The sequence below is a fragment of the Panicum virgatum genome, chromosome 8K (genome assembly GCF_016808335.1).
Source record: "Panicum virgatum strain AP13 chromosome 8K, P.virgatum_v5, whole genome shotgun sequence".
NCBI classification, from domain to species: Eukaryota; Viridiplantae; Streptophyta; class Magnoliopsida; order Poales; family Poaceae; genus Panicum; species Panicum virgatum.
The window spans coordinates 46560113-46578303 of NC_053143.1; the positions used below are offsets into that span (position 1 = coordinate 46560113).

General features: G+C 45.9%; 2 protein-coding genes and 2 long non-coding RNA genes across 10 annotated transcripts; 2 read left to right on the top strand and 2 right to left on the bottom strand.

Moving 5' to 3' along the window:
* The first annotated feature begins 2374 nt into the window (after positions 1–2374).
* LOC120644902 lies at positions 2375–4264 on the top strand. Of its 4 annotated transcripts, none has more exons than XR_005663980.1 (5): positions 2375–2769; positions 2922–3583; positions 3685–3755; positions 3852–4002; positions 4100–4264. It is a non-coding gene; the product is annotated as an uncharacterized LOC120644902 (long non-coding RNA). The 4 variants fall into 4 exon arrangements; XR_005663982.1 differs by having other exon boundaries at positions 2384–2769; positions 3475–3583; XR_005663981.1 differs by lacking the exon at positions 2375–2769 and having other exon boundaries at positions 2784–3283; positions 3475–3583.
* A 71-nt stretch (positions 4265–4335) lies between these two features.
* Positions 4336–8659, bottom strand: LOC120644900 (disease resistance protein Pik-2-like). The gene is made up of 3 exons (XM_039921642.1): positions 6954–8659; positions 4718–6834; positions 4336–4635 (listed from the first exon to the last, which is right to left on the bottom strand). Exons 1-2 carry the CDS (start codon positions 7790–7792, stop codon positions 4779–4781), a joined length of 2895 nt encoding a protein of 964 aa, XP_039777576.1. The 5' UTR covers positions 7793–8659; the 3' UTR covers positions 4336–4635; positions 4718–4778.
* An 86-nt stretch (positions 8660–8745) lies between these two features.
* Positions 8746–13457, top strand: LOC120644901 (disease resistance protein Pik-2-like). Of its 4 annotated transcripts, none has more exons than XM_039921645.1 (4): positions 8746–8762; positions 9334–9504; positions 9692–10651; positions 11262–13457. In XM_039921645.1, exons 3-4 carry the CDS (start codon positions 9762–9764, stop codon positions 13228–13230), a joined length of 2859 nt encoding a protein of 952 aa, XP_039777579.1. In that variant the 5' UTR covers positions 8746–8762; positions 9334–9504; positions 9692–9761; the 3' UTR covers positions 13231–13457. The 4 variants fall into 4 exon arrangements, with proteins under 4 accessions (XP_039777579.1, XP_039777578.1, XP_039777580.1 ...); XM_039921644.1 differs by lacking the exon at positions 8746–8762 and adding an exon at positions 9087–9236 and having other exon boundaries at positions 11262–13453; XM_039921646.1 differs by lacking the exon at positions 8746–8762 and having other exon boundaries at positions 9325–9504; positions 11262–12093; positions 12166–13453.
* Positions 11299–14364, bottom strand: LOC120644903. Its single transcript, XR_005663983.1, has 3 exons — positions 13807–14364; positions 12244–13159; positions 11299–12033 (listed from the first exon to the last, which is right to left on the bottom strand). It is a non-coding gene; the product is annotated as an uncharacterized LOC120644903 (long non-coding RNA).
* Between the last annotated feature and the right edge of the window lie 3827 nt (positions 14365–18191).

Below are 18191 nucleotides of genomic sequence, written 5' to 3' on the forward strand. Positions count from 1 at the left end.
AATTTTACATCCACCCAGTCTGCTCCTCAATGAACAGAGCAGCGAGTTGAGCCTACACCTCAGATAACGGAGCAGCGAGTTGAACCTGCACCTCAGAGAAGTATGTCAGAGCAAAGCACCCATAACACAGTACCTAGTAGAAATCCATTCAATTCTGGTCATCCATTCAATTCTGGTCTTGATGGCATTGAGAGCACTGAAGTTCAATCTGCTGCAACAAATCAAACTTCAGAGGATGTGGAAGGTTTCAGTGGCAAGAAACGTAAGTAAAGTCAAATGGCTGCAAGACTTGGAGACTACATTGATTTCAAGAAAGACCAGATTGAAAAAACTATGAAGGAGCTCAATGAGAAGAAGAAACATGAAGAGGACTATTCTGTTCAGAATTGTATTGACATTGTGGATGCCATAGAAGAACTAACTGATGAGCAAAAGGCAGATTGTAATGAGTTATTCCAATCTGAAATGAACAGGCAAATCTTTGTGGGCACAAAAAACCCAAAGGTTAGGCTTATTTGGTTGAAGAAAAAAATTTCTCAGGTATATCTAACGTGCTGATCACTAGCTCTGCTTATTTGGAAAATGTACTCTTGTTTTTGACTGAAACTGTAGAATTATTATTTTTGTTTGTTCAGGGTAGTAGACCTAGCTTTGGCAATGGTGATGGCAGTGCTTTTGGTGCTGGGGCATCTTCCTTGGAGTGATAATTCAGTTAGCCAGCACATTGATTTGATGGTATGGTGCTATAGAATTAGCCCTTGCTCTATTTGATTTAGTCTCTCTGGCTGAGTTCTGATAATTATCCTTTACGAGTTATGATAATGATTGGTCACCCCTTGTTGAGCAATTATCCTATATCCAATTTTCATTATTTAAAGTCTTATGTGCTAGTGTAGATGCAAAGAGAAATCACTGTTGTTTCGGTCCATCTATTGCCTGGATAGTGTATCAACAACCTGCTGGAAGTTTGATTGTGTAACTGCATTCTGAATTAAATACATTTATGTCTCAGTATTAAGTAAACTCTGTACAGGTATTTTGCTACACCAGAGTTCAGTTTGGTTCAGTTTTAATGCTTAACTAATAAGTATACTACATTTGCTAATAGTTCTCTCTAGAATGGCTATAATCAGGTTTGCTAATAGCTCTCTCTAGAATGATATGAAATGTGTAACAAGCATGAGACTTCACACTGTTTTGCTGCATATTCTTGTAACTCACCATTTGTTTTGTGTTACTTCTAGAGGACATGGCGGAAGCAACACATGATCAGAGAAAACTGAAGTGACCAGTGAAGTGGCCTTTGTCATTAGCATCTGATAAATGTTCAAGATCATAGCTAGATTTGTTCCTCCTATCAATTTTTTATATACATGCACCTACTGTTTGTTCAAGATCATAGCATCTGTCAGTTTATATTGCTGAGGGAGACCACTTGTTTTCGCTTTCAGTTTATATTTCAGAGTACGATGTCAGTTTGAGTGTTTAGAGTGGTGACTTATGTCAAATTGTATGAATTTGATCTTGTGGCACAGTTCATAATTCAAAGTTCTGTAATCCGATGTCAGATTGCATGACGCCATGAAAAAAAAAAAATCATGTATGCCAGTGGCACAGGGCTGCCCCGCCCCAAACAGCGACCGGGGAGAGCGGGGTAGCGCTGCCCCGCCGGTGGGGGGATTTCCAATTCCAAAATAATTCCCGTGGGGTTATTTTTCCCTGGGCTAATTAGTCACGAGCTGCCAAACTAAGCCTTAGTGGGCCGATTCAGCCTGCACTTCGGTCTATTTTCACAGCATCGTTTTCATGTTCTGTCTGCATCACCATATTACAGTCCAAAATATGCTCTGCTGCCTTGCAGCTTTTTTTTTTTTTTTTTGAAAAAACCTGCCTTGCAGCTTTTTTTTTTGAAAAAACCTGCCTTGCAGTTTCAGTAACGCTATGTGGTGTACTGGTGTGTATAGCACGCCCAAATGTATACACAATCACATCTGAAACAGTCCAAGTTACTGACACAAGAACATTACCGTGCCAAGTCCCTTGCAATCAGTCCAAAACAGAGTTGAATACATAGTGCAGTATCTGAATAAAAGGTGTCCTCTGTGGAACTTGCAAACTTCCATCGGGATGAATCTGGAAGAGCTACCGAGTTCCTTCCACACAGGATTAACAACATATTTCTATTTCTATATAACAATGCCCCGAAGGTCGGCGGCCGGCCAAGCCGTCCACATCATCGTAAATAATTTTCACTGCCCGTTCAATGATTTACGGCGCGTATTACCTGCTGCATGCTGGCTTGCTGCGATAAAAAAAATATCCCTCCCCCCAACAATTCGATCTCTCAGGAAGGATCCCTAGCGCCAGTACCTTTCCTATCGATGATGGAAGAAAAAAGAATCACGCTTCGCTCCGCAATCGCTCGCGCGCTTCCGCCTCCCCTCCCACGGCGCATCGGAGGAACCGCGACGTGCGGGACTCCGTGGTGGCGCCGTAATCGCTGCTGTGCGTGAGGGCCAGCGCTCTGCTGCCGCTGTCTGCGCGCGCGGGCGGCGGGCCTGCGTCCAGCTACCGCCGCCGGCAACGGTGACTCCTGTCCAACGGGGCGTCAAGCAGGGACGGGTCGTCAGCGAGCGCCGAGCGGCCGCGGCCGATGGTGGTGCCGCTATCGCCGCCAGTACGCGAGGGCCGGCGCTCCGCCACCGCCGGCGCCGGCGTGCGAGGCACCGCTCTGCTACCCTGCCCTCCCACCGTACCGGGCCTCATCAGGTGCTTTCTCCCACATCTATTGCTCGCCGCCCCCGCCTACTCACGTCCTTCCTGTAATCCTGCGACCTCTCTCCCAGTGATTGTTCTGATTTGTTTCTCGGGCATGCCGGCGGTCAATGGTTGTCGCTGTGCGCATGGCGCAACGCTCATAGGTTCTCCCGGCCATGAGTGCATGTACAAGACGAGTTATACAGTGAGTGCGGAGGTGATGCCCACCAGCGCTCTCCTTGATCCCACAGTTGCGTTGCTCTTTGCTGGGTTGGTGCCACCGTGCCAGGCTGTCGAGCAGCGCTCCTCAACATTCAAATGCACGCACCATGGCTGCAGCTCGCAAGGTGTTCGGTAGAGTGCTCACAAGGAGGCTTAGGAGATCAATGTGTTAGGATGGTGGATGGGGGCTGTTTGGTCTGACCGTTGTTGTCTAACCACGTCAAGAGTACGCTTGCTCCTCCTCCAGATCAGATTGTTTTCCCCCTCCACCTTCATTGACTGATTTAGTCTCACAATGGCCTGAGTACGTCCCATATGTATGTTTGTAACATTACTATATTAGCTATGAACACGTGTCCAGTTTCTTACCTTTTTAATATATGTTTGTTCAGTAGTTCATAGAGGCAGACAATTCAATTTCTAATGATTATATAATTTTCTATTTAATATATATATACCTGCAATTCATGCTCGCTACTTCCACTGATACAATAGGATCCCCAAATCTGTGATACTAATAAGACAAACAATGTCTGAGCAAAATGGAGGAGATCAACTTGCTCTTTCACGGCCTGAAAATTGGTCCATGAAGTTTCCGGCAATGGTTGGTAAAGCAATTTTGAAAAGTAAATGTAGCTTTTTCATGGTTTAGTGAATAAATTTACCTGGACATTTGGCCTCATTATATCCATGTGCAAGCTGCAGAAATTTCAGTTCGGAATTCAACTTAACACCATATGCTAAATTGATACTTTGCAGAGTCATAAAAAATCAAGGTATTCCAAGCCTTCTCTTTATACATGTGAATGCTTCTTAGTATATTCTTATTGGAGAACTGTGTTTATTAACTATTATGCAAAAATGCTTTATAGGTTATGGGCACAAGTTTCACAGTGGCGACAAGATCGGTCGAATCAAGCTATATATATGTGTGTGGCATACTTTCAAGGATATATATTTGCTGTCCATCTGCTTTTAGTAGATTTGTACATGCTTCTGTTAGCTCCATTGGCTAAATACAAGGTGATGTTACATTCTATGCCATGTTGTTTAGCTTCTAATTAAATAGAAAGGCAAAAAGAGCATATTTTGAGAAAATTTTATTTTTGCTTCTTCACAGCAAGCACCTGGCGGTGGTGACATTCGTTGATTGCCAGGTGCCAACCAATATAATCAATTACCATTTTTCTGTAATTCTTTCCCTAAGCATGATGGTATATTAATCTCCATGAAAATACGTACTGTGTCATAAACTTACATTTCCTGTAAACTAAATTAAATTTCATATCCTGTACTATCTTTGCTTAACTATACTATACTCTTTAAATACCTTCGCTTCAACTGAATTTAGACACATGCAAATAAATATATATTTCCAAACGGAATCAAAGGAAAATTTTACGCGCGCGGAGGCGCGCGCACTGCACTCGTTGGTTACAATCAACAACATAAACAAACACACAGACGGCAATTGGATACGGAAAACATAAACACGGCGTGACCAAACATATTTAGATCATCGGACACGGCAACATGGATGCAAGTGGCCAACAGCATCAGCGCCTGCAACTCTTTGTTCTCATCTCCACCTGAGCTGAAGCAATGTACTCCTTTCATTTCGGCAATCGATGCTCTTTGAAGCGCGGATCACCATTCCTGAGACAGCAGGTATAGTAAGTTTTGTCATCCAAGCGGTGTATCTGCGTGCGGAATTTGGTGGAAAAGGGAGACAACTTACCTTGTCTTGCGAGCTACGCATCGTTAATGTTATCACCTTCAACTTCAATTTCAGTTTCACCTCAAGTCTCTACTGAATTTCTCACTACCTCATCTCCAACTTGCTGAACCTGAACATTGCCGCTCTGAATTTTGATTGCGCTCTCAGTCTCCTCATCAACCTCTTGGACGACATCAACTTTACTGTTGTTGATGACGAGGTTGATTGGATTGCGATGCTTGGCGACCTGTCTTTTCACAGCATCAACTGTCCTTACGACGCTAGAGCTATTTGCACACCATTCCTGGTTGTAAAGGAGGGCTACCTCCGTGAGGCTTTGGAGGTTGCCGATACCATATGGAACACTCTCTTGCATTGCTGAACCTGAGCAGAACTCTAGTTGAAGATGTGTGAGCTTTGGCATAGCTCGTGTTTGGAAAGTGAGCCACGGCACCGGGCAATTGACTGAGAACCTCAAAAGCTCACTGAACCACTCAGTTTCAATCTCTATAGTTTCTCTAGGAACAAAGTCCAAGCCTAGTATCAGGAGCTGCAATTTGGGTAAGGCTCTGAGTATGTCCAGATCAGCTGTCCCTATTTTGCATATGGTAATTTGGAGGAAAGAAAGAGACACGAGGCTGTTGATCCATGTGGGAACACAGTCAAATCTTCCCACTGTAACCTTGAGCTTCTCAAGCTCCTGAGGTGGATCAGACAGGAAGCCTAGGAACTCCATGGAGCAGCCGAGCCCACAGTGAATGGTCAGAGACTTGAGCTTCCTCCACTTTTGGATGGATGATAACAATTCTTTACAGTGAGGTCCATCACTACACTGGTGAAAAGACAATGTTAATGTAATCACTCTTAAACTTTTTAGAGCACCGAGATCTTTAACGAAGCTGACATGTTTTCCCCTTAAATCAACAGTGGCTAGATTCTCTAGCTTGTGCAACTGCCAGAAATCATTTGGCATCCTTGTTGTTTCAATCGAACTAATCATTTCTTCACCACCAACGAAAAGAGCCATCAAAGTATGTTGTAGCCTCAGAATGCTGCGAGGCAGCTGTTTCACCTTTGTGGATCTCACATCCAGTGTCTGTAGGCACCTTAACTCCCCAAGTGTCTCCGGGAGCTCATTGACATTAGTGCCTCTGAGGCTCAAGTACCTCAGAAGCAGAAGTTTGTCCAGGCCATCAAGGTATACCATCCCGCCAAAGCCTTCGAAATCCAGAACACGCACCACACTCGAATCAGTCAACTGAGGCGCGGTGCTGGCCTGGCCAATGACGATGATGGAGCGAGCATGCAATAAGTTCATAGAGCCATTCCGTGCCAGGTCTTGATCTTGCATGCTGCTTTGCAGAGATAGCCGACGGATAGTGCTGTCGTTGGATGGGACGTCTTGGTGATCTGCGTCCACTATAGTGATAAAGTTCTCTTCCATGGATTTATAGACAAGGAAATCATGTATCACGGGGTGAAGCCTGCAGCACCTTACACCATCCTTGTTCAGAAGCAATGGCTGAACCATGTTCACGCTAATGAGCTTATCCAGGTAGATTCTTGCTGTTTCCTCCATACTTGCACCATGCCCCGTTAAGATGAATTCTTCTGCAATCCATCGCCTCACCAGCCGGTCTATGTCAACCTTTTTGTTCCTAGGAAATGTGCTTAGATACAGCAGACATGTCCTGAGATGTAGTGGTAGATCGTTGTAGCTAAGAGTAACTGTCTGCATCATCTGTTCTGCATCTGGATGTGATAACCATCTCCATCCAATAGGTATGTCCCATTTATCGTTTGAATACTGGTCTGCTAACATGGATGCTAGAGTAACTAAAGCAAGAGGCAGGTCACCGCATCTTTTTATAATTTTGGGAAAAACGTCCTCCAAATGTTGAGGATAACCATCATGCTCACAACCGAAGGCTCCATTCAGTACTAACTTTTTAGAGTCCACATCACTAAGAAGCCCGATGTTGTAAATGCAATCGCTTGAACTGTAAGAACATTCCTCTGCCAATGCAGCTTTCCTCGTTGTGGTGATTATCCTACTACCAAGAGAGTTGTCTGGAAAAATACACTTTATGCTTTGCCAATGTTCCTCTGCCCATAAATCATCAACCACAATAAGGTATCTGGTTTGCAAAATGGGGGAAAATGCACAGATGAATTAACTTACAACCAAATCTTTGTGATTCTGATGTATGGACGATGGAATTGCAAAACTTCTGCAAGCTAAGTAAATTAGGCATACCTTTTCTTCTCCAGTATGTGTCTGATGGGCAGCACGATGAGGTCGTCATCGTCAATGTCCTCATGTAACTGTTGGTGCGCGCTGTCGAGCATTGAGAGCATGTGCATGAGAGTCTTCTTGAGGTCTGGCTTCTGCCCCACAGTGACGAATGCGTGACACTGGAAGCAATTCTCCTCTCTAAGCCGCATGTACACCGCATTGGCGAGCGTCGTCTTCCCGGATCCGGCCATGCCGACGATGGAGACGGTCTTGAGCTCAGCCTTGCCCCCAGATTCGGTGACCATCTTGGTCACCTCTTCCATCGGTCTGGCCAGGCCGACAAGCCTGTCAATATCTTGGTAGAGCACGGAAAGGCGGGGATCAACTCTGGGACGGTGAGTGGCGGTGAAGTGCGCGTTGACGAGCCTGTAGCGCTCTCGCCGCTCTGCTATCTCCATGATACGCTTCTTCAGTTCCTGAAGCTCGCTGGAGATGACGCGGCGGGTGGGGAGTGTTGTCATCTTGCGCGCAATGCTGCGAAACCACCCTTGGGAACGGGACCTGAAGGAGGGGTTGCCCCAGATGCCGGCGGCAGCATCGACACGGATGGTGAACAGGTCGACACAGTCCTCGACGGCGTAGGCGAGCTCGCGGACGAGGTCGATCCAGTGCCAGAACAGGGCATCCTGCTCGTCGTGGGACTCGCAATGGTGGATCGCGGCGCGCATGCTTCCTAGCTCGGCCTCGAGGAAGCGGACGTCGTGGCGGACGCCGGAGAGCAGCGCGTACTCCTGCTCCAGAAACGCGTGGAGCTTCCTCATTACCACATTCACCACCACGGACACGGACAACGCGCCCATCTTGCTCGCCGGCGCCGGCCTGCTCCGGATTTCGATCTGTGGATGTCGCCGCGCCCCACAACCAGGGGATGGGTCTGGGTCAGCGGGTGTGGATCTGTTGACTTCGTGCACTCTAGCTTGAATTCATGGGAAGCTAGAATTAATATTGCATTTCTCTTGGAATGGAAGGAGTAACTATATTTGTATTTGTAACCGTAGATATCCTATCCGTTTATATCTCTAGAATATCAATACTATTTGCGCAGGTCACCTCACTAGTTCCTATTTAGATTTGGATCCATTCAAAGGGTTAAGATACGTCCATATACAAGTCCAGATATCCAGCAACCAACACCGTATTCGAACGGCAAATTTATAAGATGTCGATATCCATTTATTTCTTATCCCACATATTTATCACTATCTTTATCCGATTAGAAGAAAAATAGCTGCTACCTCCATCCCCCCAAGAATGTAATTCTAAGGGTGTGCTTGGTTCCCAGTCATATCAAGCCACGCCACGACGCCGACTCTAAGCTAACGCCACGCTTGGCGTGGCGGGATGTGGTTGGGAACCAAGCAGCCTCTAAGTTTGGATTGAGTCAAATTAAGTTTATAGAAAATATTATTAATGTTTGTGACACCAAATTTTATTTAACAATAAATCTAACTATAACTATTTGGTATCATAAATAATATTAATTTTTTATATATATTTGGCCAAAGTTGAGATAGATTGAATTCATGGGAAGCTAGAATTAATATTGCATTTCTCTTGGAACGGAAGGAGTAACTATATATATTTGTATTTGTAACCGTAGATATCCTATCCGTTTATATCTCTAGTGAAAATGGCCCAGGGATTGAAGGATTGACATCCTCTGCAGTCGACTACAGTGGCCGACGTGTGGGTCCGACAGACGCCCAGGCCCACATGCAGTGACAGTGTCACTCTGCAGTCGACTCGCAGGAACTGATTCCGGGATTGAAGGTACCCACTTGTGCCACTGCCATTCTCCCACCACCTACCAGCTCCACCCATGTGGCCATGTTCTTTTACATATTATCTTCAGACTTTTTTTTATACCAGCAGACCAATTGGATTACGCTCTGATGACTAGCATAGTCACTATCAGGCCAGAGAGGCTTGGCTGGATAATGTAATGCGATGCAACGACTTGCAATCAACCGATCACTAGTTCTACGGCAAAAGTCTGAAGCAACCAAACTTGCAATCATTGATGGCCTCTACTGTGGTATAGACATAATAATCTAGAAATAAAGCAACCAATCAACCGTGGGGTGATTACCAATAATAGGCTAAAATACCTCTAAAAAAAGATATTATGCAAATCCCAAGACGACCTACCTAGAAAACTTTCAAAATTCCTGAGACTATAGTATACATCTACGCAGTTTAAACTGCAAATCTGGATTTAATTCCCACTTCAACTTTTGTGTGCATGTAAGGATTCCTTCCTGCCTTCCTGCAGAAGTTTTTTTTTTTTGTTTAAAGTCAAAGCACCCCTTCCAGTTCTTCTATTTGGCTGCCCATCTCTCAGATCTAAACGCTGCTGAACCCACTAGCTCAGCATCGAACTCACGCCCCTAACTCGATACCGACCACCGGAGTGCTGCGCGAGCTCGCTGCCGACCACCGCCACCGCTTGGCACCCTGAACCATGCCATAGGAAGGACTCTATGTCCTTCCTTCTTTGCAAGTTGCAACAAAGGTATGCTCACCATGACTTGGATCATTGTTTTTCGTTCCGACTTATATTAATTTCCAGTGTGCAAAGGAACAACGCATATTCTTGGCGCTTTTCATTCTTCCTCTCTAGCAAGAATTGTTGCTCTGCAATTTCTGCTGTGAAGACAATTATCATAGCATCTTTCCTATTGCATACCCTGCAATTTCAGCTGTGACGACTTCCAAGAAAAAGAGAAGACAGCGAGCGGCTGAAGCAAGATCAGCCAACGCGGAGCGAGCATGGAGCTCGCCGTGGGCGCCTCCGAGAGCGCCATGAGATCACTTCTTGGCAAGCTCGGCAGCCTCCTCGCCCAGGAGTACACGCTCATCAGCGGCGTCCGCGGCGAGATCCAGTACATGAACAACGAGCTCTCCAGCATGTACGCCTTCCTCCGCAGGCTCAGCCGGGCAGCTGCAGCTGGAGCTGCTCACGATGAGCAGACCAAGGACTGGATCGAGCAGGTCCGCGATGTCGCCTACGACATCGAGGACTGTGTGGACGACTTCGCGCACCGCCTCAGCCGCCAGCCCCGTGGGGAGGGCCTCCTCGTCAACGTCAGCCGCGCGTGGTACGCCATGACCACGCTCTGGGCGCGCCGGGACATCGCCTCCAAGAACCGAGCACAGGAAGTTGGGGAGCGCCGCACGAGGTACGGCGTCCAGGACCCTAAAGAAAACTCCGAGTCCGTCTCTGGCATCAAGCCAAGTGGACGGGCACACCCGTATGCCACAGATCACCTGCAACCTCCTGTGCCGCAGCTCGTGGGTACAACGGAGCCAGTGGGACAGGAGGATGCCATTGTGAAGCATGGGCAGTGGCTGACAACAGAGTCGGAGGGTGGTGTGAGGGTTCTCGCCATTGTTGGATTTGGTGGGCTTGGCAAGACGACCATGGCGCTGGCACTGCAGCGCAGATTTGGGGAGAAGTTTGATTCCCGGGCGTGGGTGCAGGCGTCGCAGAAGCTGAATCTGCCATCACTGCTGAGAGGCATCCGGAAGCAGGTCATGCCGCAGCAGGATACCGAGGGTAAAGGCGGCCGTGGCACCTCAGATGGACATGCTGATGGGATCGAAGGATTGAATGAGAAACAGCTGAAGGAGAAGCTCAAAGAACAGCTGAACCAGAAGAAGTGAGTACTACTACTATTATATTATTCACAGCACTGACAATGAAGACTATGAAGCCTAAATCAACTGCTTTACATTTCCATAATCATTTTTATTGATAGTTATCAACCAACCATGCATTACCCCGATTTTGCATGGTTACAGGTTACCTTAACTTCCCATGTATATAAACATTATATAAAACCTGTTGCTGTAATTAAGGAAAAATCTCAGATTGTGCTTGTTAGCCAAAACCTCGACTAAATTTACATAGGTGTAGATCAAATATGATCACCTAAAATTATATTATGGCAAATTCATTAGAAAAAATGTTAGCCGATAATGCGTAAAATAAGCAATGTTGAAAATTAGGCGGTTTGGTTCGATGAATAAGGTTTGGATTATAGAAGTTTTGTACATTACAAAAAGGAAACAGTTTTAAATAATGTAGGACCAAATACTCGAAATAAAGAAGTTGGAATGTCTTACTACCTAAGTTTAGAGTTAGATGTCGTTCTGTAGATCATAAAAGGGACCAAGGTAGTGATGAATTAATTTAGTTGAAGAAGTGATATTCACTGAGCACGTTATTAGAACCCCACTGACATTGTCTAAACTTTTTTCTGCTTGCAGTTACTTTCTCTTTATAGATGATGTATGGTCTGTATCGTCATGGCAAAATATCTGGCAATCTTTACCCATAAGTCAAAAGGGAAGCATAGTGGTGACTACAAGGTTCAAGTCTGTAGCAAATGCCTGCTGCCGTCAACAAGAACATATCTACATGCTCAAACCACTACCTCATGTGGAATCTACAAAATTGTTCTTTGAAAGAATTCATGATCCAAAGCAAGAAAACTTCAAAGAAACCAAGGATGAAATTATAATGAAATGTGGAGGTCTACCTTTGGCATTAGTTGTGGTGGCAGGGCTCTTAGCCAGAAGAGATCTGACAGAAGAGAGCCATTGGAGAACAGTGAAAGAGTCTCTAAATTCAGAGCTGGATAAGAATCTTAGTCCTGAGGGCGTGACACAAATTCTTAATCTCTGCTACAATGATTTACCAGCTGATCAGAAGAATTGTTTGTTGTACTTGAGCATATTCCCGAAAGGTTGCAGCATCAACAGGAAGCGATTAATTAGGCGATGGATATCTGAAGGTTTCATTGCTGAGAAGGATGGGAAAACAGTTGAGGAAGTTGCTGAAGACAGTTTCAATGAGCTCATCAGTAGAAATATAGTCCGGCCAGTGGAACACAACACCAATGGCAAGGTGAAGACTTGCCAAGTTCATGATATGATCCTTGAATATATTGTGTCCAAGTCAAGTGAAGAGAATTTTATCACTGTGGTTGGAGGTCACTGGCTCACACCAACACCAAGCAACAAAGTCCGCCGGCTTTCCCTGCATAACATCAACCCTGAAGATGTAAAAGAGAAAATAGAGAACATGAACTTGTCACATGTCCGATCACTAACTGTGTTTGAGAATTTGCACCATCTGCCTTCATATTCATTCAAGTCTGTTATACTGCAGGTGTTGGATCTAGAAGGTTGCAAAAGCATAAATACCAAACAGCTGGACAAAATTTTTAAGATGTTTCAACTAAAGTACCTGAGTCTACGCTGTACATACATCAAGAAACTCCCACCAGGAATTGGAAAACTCCAATATTTGGAGACACTGGATATTAGGGATACAAATGTGACAGAATTGCCTTCATCTGTTGGGCGGCTCCAAAAAATGGTCCATCTACTTGGCGGCAATAAATCAACACATCTTGCCTTGAGATTCACAGAAGAAATTGCAAAGATGACTGCGTTACAAACACTCTTAGGGATTGAGATTAGTAGGGGCTCAACTACAGACCTCGGAAGCATGCACAATCTCACCAAGTTGAAGAAGTTAAGCATCTACAGTCTTGGAGATCTTCATACCAATAACAACAAATATGACGAGTTACTACCTACCATTGAGCACCTAACTGGATACTCCCTCAAGTCTCTTGCAATTGATGATGGCTTCACAGGTTTTCTTAATTCAATAGATGATTTGTCCAGTCCACCAAAATACATACTCTCTCTTGATCTTTCTGGCAAATTGCTTCGTGTGCCAAGATGGATGAAGGAGCTGGAGATTCTTGAGAAGTTAACTTTATCGTTGACTTCACTGCGGACAGATGGTTTGAAGGTTCTTTCCCAGCTCTCAAAGTTGTTTTCTCTCACATTCTCAATCAATGCAAAAGGACAGGATAGTAGTGTTCTGGAGATTCTACAGAATAATGCCATGGATTCAGGAGGCAAGATCTTTGTTCCGGCTGATGGATTTGCCAGTCTTAAACTGCTACGATTTTCAGCACCAGTGATGCCTTTGCTGAGCTTCCTAGAAGGGGCAATGCCAGAGCTTCAAAGACTGGAGCTTCAATTCAGGCTATCTGAAGGTGCGTATGGTTTGGAATACCTTAAAAGCCTCCAACAAGTCCATCTTAGAGTCAGCCAGCAGGCTTCTGGAGCTACCAAGGTGAAAGTGTCTGACATCAGAAGTTCAGTAAGGATGCATCAGAAGAAACCCACAATGGTAGTTGATGAGTACTATGAGTGATAAATGCCGAAACAGCTCCCGTAACCTTAATCCGTGCAATCAGCTATGTTGTGTGATTATAGTTTGAATAATTGCCCATTCATTTGGTTTCAATGTAAAGTGTTGTTGATGTGTGCCCTCATTGGCGAACTTATGTCAAACAGTGTACAATGAGCGAAACTCAACACGAGTTTCATCCTAGAAACATTTATCTGAAAACCAATAAATTATTTCTGATTATTTCGGTTTTTGGTGTGAACTTGCGGGAAGCCTACAACACTGGGTACGCTCTTTTCTCTGATTTCTCGGAGCCTCTGATTCTAGATTGAACTATCCTCCCAGCACAAGTTACCACTTGAAGGAAATCCATTTGAATTAAAGAAAATATAGCTGGCAAGTTATATGGCTCCAGTAACCATAGTGCAGAGAATGGGAGCATCTGCTGAATTATGAACAGACACACATCGATGCGGCGGAAAAGAAGCAGCCTCACAAGTGGGACCGTGGGAACCGAAATCGATAGCTGCTGCAGGAAGCAACTAGTTGTTCAGAGTTATTCCGGACCCCATGGGGAACTCGGAGCGAGCAGGAACTCACCTGGAGCCGCCTCACGAGGCGAAGTCGAAGCGGGAGAGAGGAGGAGCCGGAGATGTAGGTCGGCGAGCAGTTACAGCGGCGGCGGTGTGGCGGACAGCGGAACTTAGCCCAGCCGTCTCCCTCACCCTACTCCGTCCCCTTGGAAGAGACGCAACCGGAGCAGCCCGCGACTGGCCGGAAGGGGCGCGGCGGAGGCCGGCGGGGTACGCACGGGAGGAGGCCGGCGGGGACGCAGAGTAAGATTGGTGGCTGGCGTTGCCGTGCCTCGCGGCTGCTCCGGAGCCCACGAGGAAGCCGGCATCCCCGGCGCCGGTTGGCTTCACGCGCGCGTCCCTGCGCCCGCCGCCGCCACGCGCCGGGCCACCTCCGCTTCAACCCGCCGCCAAACACCGCAACCCAGACGAGGGACCTAAATGCAAAAACATGGATCGCGAAGATTACACGTACACCCCCGAATCGGACCGCGTACATACTCGGATCGCCATTAACGAGGGGGTTATATGCAAATAAAGGGGCTATTTTGCGAAATTCTAGAACCAGTGGAGGGGCCAATTTGTAAAACACGTTAACCGTGAGCCACGACGATTGCGGCGTCGGCGCCGGCGCCGGCGCCGGCGAGATGGCGATGGCTTCCGTCCCGTCCCGCTGCCCGCAGTCTCGCTGTTACCTGAAGATGCCAGTGGCAAATCATTAGTGGACATCCTTGTTAAACTTACTGCAATCTTCAGGGTGTTTCTTTTTCTGAATCCATCGATCTCTAGCTGAATGTTACCCATACCGACAGATTTTGCCAATCTAGATGCACAAGCCCACTCATCAGGTACGGTTCAGGATTCAGAAATGGTCCAGTAGCCAGCTGCCAGCCAGCTTCTGGAACGCAATCGTGTCCTGAATTCGGAGGAGACCGCTGCAAGCCTGAAGCCGAATCACGCTTGCAATGCTGGACGAAAGTGGTCGAAGGATCGTAGAATGCAGTGCCAGACGGGGTTGTTTGCAGGTTCAGAGCTGCCCAGACTTGAGACCGTCATAAGCCAACCGAACAAAAAATGGCAATCGTTCTCGTCAAGTGCAGCAGCAAGCAGACCTACTCGAATATTGGGATAAGAGGATCAGCCAGCCTGCTAGAAGAAGCTTCCGAAGAAGGAATATTCTTGCGATTCAAACTGCAATTTGCTTCATCATCCTGTGGCTGTAGCAGTTCAGTGTCCGCTCGCGAAGGTTTAGATTTCCAGCAAACATCGAGTCAGTTGGCATTTTCCTGGTGAAGACTTCAGTAACATGATAACGAGCCCTGTTCGGTTCGCACTAAATTTTAGTCGTCAAAATCTTGCTATTTAAAAATATTAAATAAAATCTAATTTATAAAACTTTTTACACATATGGGTGCTAATTCGTGAGACGAATCTAATGAGGGTGATTAATCCATATTTTGCTGCAGTGATGCTACAATAACCATCTGCTAATCGTAGATTAATTACCCTCATTAGATTTGTCTCGCGAATTAGCACACATCCATATAATTAGTTTTGTAATTAAATTTATTTAATACTCCTGGACAGTAAGATTCTTTTTAACGTGACGCGGACTGATCCAAACACCATCGAATACATCGCTTTTGACTATGATAGCCGATATCTTTGCTAGGGAGATCGAAAGCGTATTTTCAGAGTGTCCGCCTCCGTCTTTAGAAAGCGGATTTACATCCTCTCTGCTCCTGCTCTCCAAGTCCAAATGCTCTATCACCACCACTATAGTCACCATCGGAATATTTAATTATTTGCTATTTTTATGGATAGCATCTGCTCGTTTGTATTTGTCATTCTTACGAATGGCACCTACTCGTTTACTATTTTTATTTTTTGGCCTCTACAATTTTGTCACCCTTCTGCGCTTGAAGCTAACTATTTAGCACTTTTGCCGTGGCGCCATGTCACACCCGGTTTAAGGAAGAAACCGAATGCATCTCATATGTGCGTCAGGATCAAGTTTCACACATATGATAGACGTCTTAAGTGAATACCCGAAACAATGTCATAACCAAAAGAGAGTATTAAAGAATACTTATTACATGACCGACAGTCTTAATCTTAAGCAAACAAATAAACGATAAACTAGCAGCGGAACTTCATCTTCACTTCATAGGCAGTTGACTGGAAGACATACGCCTAGAACTCTCCAAAGTCTTCGGGAAACTCCGGACAATTAACTTGCTCTGAACAGCGGTATGCAAGGGTGAGTACACTGATGGTTGGTACTCAACAAGTGGAAGGGAAATAACTATGATACATGCAAAGCTAAAACAAGGAATAGCCGACACGGTTTAACTGCGATAAGCATTTTTAATTAATCAAGTTTTATTAAGCAAGCATTAATTAAGTATAAGTTTATACCACTAACCCATAAAAGATATACGAAAGTAAACAAAACAATAATCGTAAGTAAGATCGTTGATTTAGAATCTTCTTCAAGTTTAATTATCATGTGAGGGTCCAAGCCTCTCCTAACCATGAGTACGGCTGATATATCAGTTTTCACTCTGCAGAGGTTGTACACTTTACCCACAATTCGTGTTTCCCTATATCGCCCGGGTTTGCAAGGCCCTTAAACACTTCCTTTGGTGAGTGGCGAGAGGTTCACTACAAGGCCTTTACAAAAAATTCCTATATGTATGTGTTGATCCCAGTTATCTGCGGCACCTCAGAAGATGCAGCTTCCTTCGCCCGCTCCTCAAACACAAACCCGTAAACCACCAAGCTAGCAGCCCCAAACACAATATATAGTTCATCTAATTAATTAGCCAAGACCAGAGCCATGTAGTATTGTGGTTGCACTATTTTTCTGAGTGGTTCTCCATGTTCCGATTAAAACATATGATCTTGTTTAACAAAATTAAACATCGCGAACATGAAGTAAACGAGTATAAAGGTTTGATCTCATCTTAAACCATCTTTAACCCAAAAGTATAAGCAACTAGCAAAACTACCCAACAACTAAATAAAACACAAGTTTAATCAAGGAAGGATAAACAAAACTAGGCATATCCTTAATTTAGGTTCCCTTCATATTCTAGACACATGCATGCATAAAAGTAAATGTGTATTTAACTTGTTATTAGGACAAAAAATATGATCAAGGATCCACTTGCCTTTGTCAAAGCACTGCTGCTGCTGCTCGACTTACTCGAACCCTTGCTCTTGTTGCTCCTCGAACGGCACACCGTCAAACGCACACACGAGCACATACAAGCAAACAATTGCAAAAGATAAGAAATAATACACCAAACAATTTAAACAGAGCAAAACAATGCTCTGAAACTATTGTACACGTTGCAAGGATCGCGTGGGCGCAAGAATCAACGAAAACGGAGCTAAAACGAAAAAGTTAGAGCTAAAACGGGTTCTAGGGCTAAACTGCGAAAAACTTAGGAAAACAGGGGCTCTGGTGAAGAAAACAGGGACTAAAACGTAAATAAACATAAACTACAGGGTTTAGCACGTAAAAACACCTAAACAGGACTGCTGGTTCTATTTTAGAAAAGTCCAGGGGCCTAAACATGAAATCTAGGGCTGATCTGCAAATACTTTTGAATATGGGTGGACTGCGGGTTGATTTTGGAAAAACTAAGGGGCCCTTTTGCAAAAACGCCATGGCTGACCGGTACGCAGGGTTTGACTCAGGGTTGAACTAATCTGGGCCGTTGGATCTAAAACAAACGGCTTCTGGGTTAGATCTGGTCCGGTTAATTGGATCAGGATCGGACGGCTAGGGTTAGATCTCGACTTAGATGGGGTCCGGGCTGTCGGATCTGGATCTTGCGGCTTGGGTTGAGATCGGATCTGGGCTATCCGATCTGGATCGGACGGTTCAGGGCGAAAGGGGTGACGGCGGCGGCACGGGACGTCGACGGCGAGCGGCTGCGGCGGCGGCATTACCGAACTTCGGCAACATTGCGTTCTAGGGCTCGATTTGGCACGGGACTTGGACGGGGACCACGTGCGGGCGACGGCGAACGCGATGGCGGACCTGGGCGGCAGAGTTGGGGCCGGGGCAGAGCTTGCGGCGGCGAGCGGCGGTGGAGGATGGTCGGCGTAACGCGATCACACGTTTTCGGCCACGATTCGGCTCGGGTTTTTGTCGAGGAGCAAGAGTGCGACACGAGTAAACTAACTAGGGGTTCGGCGCAGGTGCTAGCACGACAACGAGCGCGCACGGCGGTGCAGGGCGGAGCGGCGGCGACGGTGAAGCAGAACTGTGCGCATGCGAGCGAGGGGAAGGGAAACAAACGGCCGTCCACGACCCTCACCACGTCTTGAAGCTCTGGGACGATGCGCGGGCGGCGGAGAGACGGCGGATCGACGGCGCAGCGAGCTTCGAGGCGGCGGCGA

Excerpts from the sequence above, each read along its gene's own strand:
- LOC120644900 (XM_039921642.1), bottom strand. The coding sequence starts at position 7,792 with ATGGGCGCGTTGTCCGTGTCCGTGGTGGTGAATGTGGTAATGAGGAAG. Across the intron at positions 6,835-6,953 it reads CACATACTGGAGAAGAAAAG|ATACCTTATTGTGGTTGATG; the intron begins GTATGCCTAATT and ends TTTGCAAACCAG.
- LOC120644901 (XM_039921645.1), top strand. The coding sequence starts at position 9,762 with ATGGAGCTCGCCGTGGGCGCCTCCGAGAGCGCCATGAGATCACTTCTT. Across the intron at positions 10,652-11,261 it reads GAACAGCTGAACCAGAAGAA|TTACTTTCTCTTTATAGATG; the intron begins GTGAGTACTACT and ends TTCTGCTTGCAG.